The 8,207-nt window shown below is 43.9% G+C and overlaps 1 protein-coding gene across 1 annotated transcript; it reads right to left on the bottom strand.

Annotated features, from left to right (window-relative positions):
• Window positions 1–6,940: 6,940 nt before the first annotated feature.
• Window positions 6,941–7,921, bottom strand: LOC125517553 (peroxiredoxin-2E-2, chloroplastic-like). The gene has a single exon (XM_048682755.2). It carries the CDS (start codon window positions 7,804–7,806, stop codon window positions 7,126–7,128), a length of 681 nt encoding a protein of 226 aa, XP_048538712.1. The 5' UTR covers window positions 7,807–7,921; the 3' UTR covers window positions 6,941–7,125.
• Window positions 7,922–8,207: the final 286 nt, after the last annotated feature.

The following is an 8,207-nucleotide window of genomic DNA, read 5'->3' as shown; positions in this document are numbered from 1 at the left end:
TACACAAAAGGAATACCAAATGGAGTCCAATTGACGTGCTAATTTTTGATGATTTTTTATGGACCAAAAGAAGCCCCCGGAGTAAAAGAGTTGGGCCAGAAGAGTCCCGGGCCGTCCATGAGGGTGGGGGCGCGCCCTACCCCCCGGGCGCGCCGCCCTATCTCGTGGACGACTCGGGGACCCCCTGACTTGTTCCCGACGCCAAAACTTCCTATAAATACAGAAACCTCCAGAAAATAACCTAGATAGGGAGTTCCATCGCCGCAAGCCTCCGTAGCCACCGAAAACCAATCTAGACCCGTACCGGCACCCTGCCGGAGGGGGGGAATCCCTCTCCGGTGGCCATCTTCATCATCCCGGAGCTCTCCATGACGAGGAGGGAGTAGTTCACCCTCGGGGCTGAGGGTATGTACCAGTAGCTATGTGTTTGATCTCTCTCTCTCTCTCTCTCGTGTTCTTGATTCGCACGATCTTGATGTATCACGAGCTTTGCTATTATAGTTGGATCTTATGATGTTTCTCCCCCTCTACTCTCTTGTAATGGATCGAGTTTTCCCTTTGAAGTTATCTTACTGGATTGAGTCTTTAAGGATTTGAGAACACTTGATGTATGTATTGCATGTGCTTATCTGTGGTGACAATGGGATATTCACGTTATCTACTTGATGTATGTTTTGGTGATCAACTTGCGGGTTCCGTGACCTTGTGAACTTATGCATAGGGGTTGGCACACATTTTCGTCTTGACTCTCCGGTAGAAACTTTGGGGCACTCTTTGAAGTTCTTTGTGTTGGTTGAATAGATGAATCTGAGATTGTGTGATGCATATCATATAATCATACCCACTGATACTTGAGGTGACATTAGGGTTTTAGTTGATTTGTGTCTTAGGGTGTTATTCTAGTGCGAACTCTAGGATAGATTGAACGGAAAGAATAGCTTCGTGTTATTTTACTACGGACTCTTGAATAGATCGATCAGAAAGAATAACTTTGAGGTGGTTTCGTACCCTACAATAATCCCTTTGTTTGTTCTCCGCTGTTAGTGACTTTGGAGTGACTCTCTGTTGCATGTTGAGGGATTGTTATATGATCCAATTATGTTATTATTGTTGAGAGAACTTGCACTAGTGAAAGTATGAACCCTAGGCCTTGTTTCAACGCATTGCAATACCGTTTTCGCTCACTTTTATCATTAGTTACCTTGCTGTTTTTATATTTTCAGATTACAAAAACCTATATCTATCATCCATATTGCACTTGTATCACCATCTCTTCTCCGAACTAGTGCACCTATACAATTTACCATTGTATTGGGTGTGTTGGGGACACAAGAGACTCTTTGTTATTTGGTTGCAAGATTGTTTGAGAGAGACCATCTTCATCCTACACCTCCCACGGATTGATAAACCTTAGGTCATCCACTTGAGGGAAATTTGCTACTGTCCTACAAACCTCTACACTTGGAGGCCCAACAACGTCTACAAGAAGAAGGTTGTGTAGTAGACATCAATCATCATCACCAATTTCGTGATGCTCACCGCCGGAAGTGAGTAATTCCATCGAAGGCTTGCTGGACGGTGTTGGGTTGGATGAGATTTATCATGTAATCGAGTTAGTTTTGTTATGGTTTGATCGCTAGTATCCATTATGTTCTGAGATTGATGTTGCTATGACTTTGCTATGCTTAATGCTTGTCACTAGGGCCCGAGTGCCATGATTTCAGATCTGAACCTATTATGTTTTCATGAATATATTTGTGTTCTTGATCCTAGCTTGCAAGTTGTAGACACTTATTATGAGTTATGATCCACATAACCAAGGTGACAATAATTGGGATTCTTTCTGGTGATTACCTTAGTTTGAGGAGTTCATGTATTCACTAAGTGCTAATGCTTTGGTCCGGTTCTCTATTAGAAAGAGGCCTTAATATCCCTTAGTTTCCACTAGGACCCCACTACCACGGGAGGGTAGGACAAAAGATGTCATGCAAGTTCTTTTCCATAAGCACATATGACTATATACAAACTATATGCCTACATTATATTGATGAATTGGAGCTAGTTCTGTGTCACCCTAGGTTATGGATGCTACATGATGAACATCATACGACACAATTATCATTGCTGATCCATTGCCTACGAGCTTTTCACATATTGATCTTTGCTAAGTTACTGTTGTTACAATCACTATAAAACTGCTATGGTTACTTTTGTCATCGTCACCGTTACTTCCATACTACTTTGGTACTGAATATTTTGCTGCAGATATTAAGTCTTTCATGTGTGGTTGAATTGACAACTCAGCTGCTAATACTCGTGAATATTCTTTGGCTTCCCTTGTGTCGAATCAATAAATTTGGGTTGAATACTCTACCCTCGAAAACTGTTGCGATCCCCTATACTTGTGGGTTGTCAATGGTGGAAGTTGCATAGCAATATATCTTGGAATGGCTATGAAAATGCCATGATAGGCAGGTATGGTGGTTGTTTTGAGGAAGGATATAATGAGGCTTATGTGTGATAGAGCGTATCATATCACGGGGTTTGGATGCACTGTTGAAATTTGCACCAAGTCTCAAGGTGAGAACGGGCAATGCACAGTACCGAAGTGGCTAGCAAAATATGGATAGGTGGGAGAAACTCAGGTACTTATTGTGAAAATTTCAAAGCCCTCGAAGCAAAGTATTACTCGCATGCCCCTAGGGAGGTGGTTGGGAGGAGTTAACCATCGCGCACCCCTGATTTAGACAACACAAAGGATCAATCAATGATAAAATATGCTCCAACCTCACCACTAATGTCAGCGGACGCCATTTTACATGCATGAGGATTTACTTGCGTAAGGACTTACTTCCCTTAACATCATTATTAATACTGAACTTTAATTCTTTTACTAGCATTCCCCCATATTACCACCTCAATATCACAAAACTATTGCAAAGAATCAAACTTATCATATTCAGTGATCTATAAGTTTTATGTAGGATTTTATGACTAACCATGTGAATACCAATTCTTGTTTAACTCTCTAAATAGATATAAGTGAAGCATGAGAGTTTAATACTTTCTACAAAAGACTCGGCCACGCTCTGATAAATATAAGTGAAGCAAAAGAGCATTCTACAAATAACATTTTTTTGAAATGTAGATGAATGTCCATCCAAACTTCAAATGATATAAGTGAAGCACTTGAAGCATTCTATAAAGTCATACTCAAAAGATATAAGTGAAGTGCAAAGAGCATTTTATAAACCAACCAAGGACTATCTCATATCATCATGGTGCGTCATTAAAGTAAAAATTAAAAAGCACATGAAACTCCAAGAATATACGCATATCATGTGAACAAAACAAAATCAGAGACATACAGACAATTGTTGAGGAAGAAATATGGATGCCTTCCGGGGCATCCCCAAGCTTAGACGCTTGAGTCTCCTTGAATATTTACTTAGGGCACCCTGGGCATCCCCATGCTTGAACACTTTCCTATCCTTGTTGTTCTCATATCGATACCTCCTCGATCTTCGAACACTTCATCCACACAAAACTTAACCAAACTTCTTATTAGAGGGATTAGTACAAATAACATCAAACCCCATCATGTCTTGTTGTAGCATTATTGTATAATTATAATCAAACATTACCCATTGTATACTATCACAATTCTATGGCTTCCAAATCAATGGGGCTCAACAAGATTTCAAACATAAGCGGATAAGGAAACTATAATGAACAATCTTTGAAAACAGGACGGTCTGTATAGATGCAAATGAAAAATATACTTGTGTAACTCCAAAACTTCTGAAAAATTAGGGCGTAATAAAAAATTTGCATAGCAGTACTGTGTAAAAATTTCATAATTTTTCCATATTCCATTAAATTACGAAAATTCAAATACTACAGAAAAGGTTTCTGTTTTTGCACAACACACACCAAACAAGTAGTTTAAACATCCTAAAGATAAATCTTGGCACATATTTTTACAATATAATAGATTTTTACAAGGGGATATTTTTTTGTTGTTGAAAAGTTTCCATAATTCAAGATTCACAAAGTTTCCATGGGCATGAACAAGAGTTCAAGGATATCCCCCACTTCAATGGTGCTCGTCCTTCTCACTTTCACTTATCCTTTTGAAAAGGTTTAGGTTCCCCTCTATATTTTTTGTTTTAAAACTTTTTAAAAGCACACAATAGAATAAAATGACTCTCTAAAACTTTCAGATTGTCTCCAAGGCAACACTTTCTTTAAAGCCATGGGGGGAGTGGGAGCTCGAAAGGCGAGAGCTTGCGGCAATAGTGCTTCTTGCGGAGAAAGAATAATCAAAGGTGGATCTACAAGATGAATAGGGGAAACTGGGAGAATGACTCTCGCTTCTTCTCTTTATATCCCTCCAAGAAACCCAAATGACGGCTTTGGGAAGTCAACATGTGTCATGTTTTGTCTGCGAAGTTTCCCACTACACGAGATATAGGCACGGGGATCTAGGCACTATAATCATGACGTGGCGGTCAAAGCGGAGTCGGTTGTCTGTCTCTCTGTCCTTACGACAACAATGATGGCACATGACAAAGCAGGCGACAGTGGCACGTCGGTTCATATGACATGCCAGTCACAACTTGATGTGCACTCAATCGGTAGTTGTAAATCTAGGAAGCCGCGACACAGAAAGTCACGTAGTTGCGAGGCTGAGAAGTTCGAAGCCATGAAGCCGTGAGGCCGCGAAGTTGGGAGACATGAAGCCTAGAGGTTCCCGAAGGTGGGCAACCAGAAGCTGGATTCATCTAGCCATTTTCGCATGGAAGGAACCTGCCAAGATTTTTTCGAGAAGGCCTAATCACAAAAAATCCAAATGAACTCAGGGGATACTGACGGTACATTATATCGGGGGTGGCCCGTTGTCCTGGAAGCCCGTTGCTGGGCTAGCCTCAGAGCCTAGCTATTGGATGGGTTTTTCGATCGCTAGAAGGCCCGGCTTCCGAATAGGGCATCATCTTGGCGCTCAAGCCAAGGCTCCTTCAAGGCTAGGACAGTTAGAGACTGTAAACCCTACCAAGGACACTAATGGTTTTCTACACGTCAGTTGGCTAATAATAGAGCCAATTGTTGTCTCTACCTTTTTGACATATCATCTATGGTGTATGATAATTGTGAGTCTAGAGGGAAGGGGTGAATAGACTACTAAACTATTATCACAATCTGACAAATATTAAGCTTAGCTAGTGATTGCTTAAAGCACTTTATGCAAGCCTACACAAGAGTAAAGAGCGAAAGCAAAACCTGGAAGTAAAATAAAGGGATATGAGATTACAGGTTGCAAACACGTAGAGGCCTGATATTGTTGTTCCCTGGTTCAGTTGGCGCTATCCTAGTCCACGTTGATGGAAACTTCAAATCATCAAGGTCTCGTTGTTATGTCCATGTAGGATTACATGCATGAATGGACCGTGGAGGGCAATCAAAATTTTTCACCATGGCTTACGACCCAGAAGGTATAGCCTCACTAATGTCAGATCTTCGCATAGTAAGCAATCTTCAATGCCTCATAAACTTCTTGGTTCATTCACACGTTGAAGACCCCCCAAGCACACCTAGCGAATGTATGAGATGCACACCCTCCCAAATAACAAGAGAATGTAGTTTTGCGATGAACCTTTGCTTGCGCTTCAAAAGTTATTCTTCTCCACGTTCAAACGCTCATTGAATGGATCCTTGGACAAGACAAGGTTGTGTATTTGAATGGTATGCCTGAAAGCAAACAAAAGAAAGGTATGACATGAATTTTGGAGTAGTGGACACACACGCGCGCGCACTGAAATGAAGATCTTGAGTGAGTTGGTAGGATATGGGTGTGGGGGGGGAGGTATTAGGCTGAACCCAAAAAATCTGACTGTTGCACACATTTTTCGTGTAGCTCGGAGGCATCCAAATGATCAACTCAGATGCTCTGACTAAACTGCAAGGAGACAACTTGCAAATGGTTTGAATGGTCCAACCACAAATATCCAGGGGCTCTAACCGACACTAGCTCACCTATGCACGTTGTTTGGAATATTCGATCAAGGTGTTTCGAGGTTTTGTGTGGAGTGCAAGCTTGCACAAGCACATGTCATGAATGCTCTAAATAGAATAGGGTTTGCAACGGCTACCTCTACTATTAAAGGGAGTTGGTTCTGTCGCCTCCCTTTCTCCCTTGAATTTTTCCTCCCCACGACCCCCTTCCTTCTATGTTTTATGTTGATTTTTTTGTAGTCTCAATCAATGCTGCACAAAATTAAAACCAACATAAATAGAGTAACTTAGAATAATCTAAACATAATCGATACTTCACTAAAATCACGTCCCGCATTAACTCAATGTCACAACTAAATCAAAACTTTCATTTCCTCCCCTATAAATACCCAAATCAAATTAAAACTTAACAAAGCCTCAACTAAATCAAAACTTTCCTTGCATTCTCTACCTATACTCAAATCAAGTTAAATGTGATCAAAATCTTAAATATAGTGTGTGTAAGGCATATGTCTGATATAATTAGTATTGAATCACTATAATAAGTATGCGCACAACGCACGGACAATTAGCTAATCTGTGTAAATGGATCGATGGTCCAAATAGGTTTTGCTCGGTGTCTTCATGCAGTGTAAAAAGAGAGATACACTATTTGCTACCAGTTGGTCTGCATCCAAAATTTCCATCTCTTGTTACAGAACTTTGAAACACCCTTCATCAGAACTTTGAAACACCCTTCATCGCATCCATACCTATCTTAGCTGCTTTCAATCTCAGCACAATATAAGAGCGTTTTTAACACTAAATGTAGTGTAAAAAACGCTCTTATATTTATATTATGGGACGGAGGGAGTATTTTGTACGCGAGCTATGTAAACATCTCAGCAAAGGCTTTACCACCGACAATGCTAAGAACAAGTACGACGCCTTGAAAAATTCAAGTCATTTCATCGAGCACATGGAAAGCACGCAATTCTCAACAAAACAAAACAAAATCCTCTCCACGATGTCGACGCATCGAAGGACACTCACACGAGCAACAGTTCGTCGGATTATTATTCACTACTCCGGAGCACTAGACACGACTCAGGCAAGGAGCAGAGCAGGCGCGGCTCAGAGCGCCTTGAGCATCTCCTCGGCGCTGCTGGTGGTGAAGGCGCCGCCCTCCTCCAGGTTGAGCACCTTGACGACGCCGTCGTCTGCCAGGAGCGCGTAGCGGCGGGACCGCACGCCGAGCCCCATGGGCTTGTCAGAGAGGTCCATCTCCACGCCGAGCGCGCGGGTGAGCTCGATGTTGCCGTCCGACAGCAGCTGCACGTCTTCGCCGAGGCCGAGGCTCTCCTTCCACGCCTTCATCACGAAGGCGTCGTTCACCGAGACGCACGCCACGGTGTCCACCCCCTTGGCCCGGAGTTCGCCCGCCTTCTCGATGAACCCTGGCAGGTGCTTCTGCGAGCAGGTCGGGGTGAAGGCGCCCGGGACCGCGAAGAGCACGACCTTCTTCCCTGCAGTCAGCTCCCCGACAGTCACCGTCTTGAGCTCGCCGTCGGCCGGGTCGAAGTAGGAGAGCGTGGCGTCGGGCAGCTTGTCGCCGACCGCAATGGTGGCCACGACCGTGGATGCCGATGCCGCGGAAGCCGCGAATCTCCTCGCCCCCGGGACGGCGGCGGCGCGGAGGCGGGCTGGGGCGGCGATGCGGCGGGAGGCGAAGGAGAGCGACGGGGAGGAGATGACGAAGCGCTTGCCGGCGGCGGCGGCCGCCGAGGACAGAGCGGAGAGCGACGCGGTGGCCATGGAGGAGGGACGAGGCGATGTGTTCGAGGAAATGCTATCTGTTCGGCCTTGGGAAGAGCGTGGGGGTGGGGTTTAGGTTTTGGATGGAAGGAACGGCCGGGCGCGTCGTGATAGGTGGGAGCAGCGCGATTTTGGTTGGTTCGTTGGACGCGTCGGCGGAATGGGTGGACGTCGTGCTGTTGCCCTGGATTAGGCAGGCGGCCCAGCACTTGGTTGGGCCTGTTTGGTTCTCTCCCCTCTCGGGTTCGCGTTCTTTTCCGAAATCACAACTCGAGGGTTACCTCAATTCCCAATTCGCAAAAAAAAAGTCGAGGGTTACCTTTGCAAAGTTCGCTCCTCATCTTCTCACACGCTGACAAGTGATTCATATTTTTTTAATCTTTTCTGTAGACCTTCAGAAT

This window comes from Triticum urartu, chromosome 6A, assembly GCF_056163025.1.
Source record: "Triticum urartu cultivar PI428250 chromosome 6A, HENAU_Tu73, whole genome shotgun sequence".
Taxonomy (NCBI): Eukaryota; Viridiplantae; Streptophyta; class Magnoliopsida; order Poales; family Poaceae; genus Triticum; species Triticum urartu.
Note: the sequence above shows the minus strand (reverse complement) of the source record. Positions and strands in the feature narration are given on the sequence as shown.

Excerpts from the sequence above, each read along its gene's own strand:
- LOC125517553 (XM_048682755.2), bottom strand. The coding sequence starts at position 7,806 with ATGGCCACCGCGTCGCTCTCCGCTCTGTCCTCGGCGGCCGCCGCCGCC.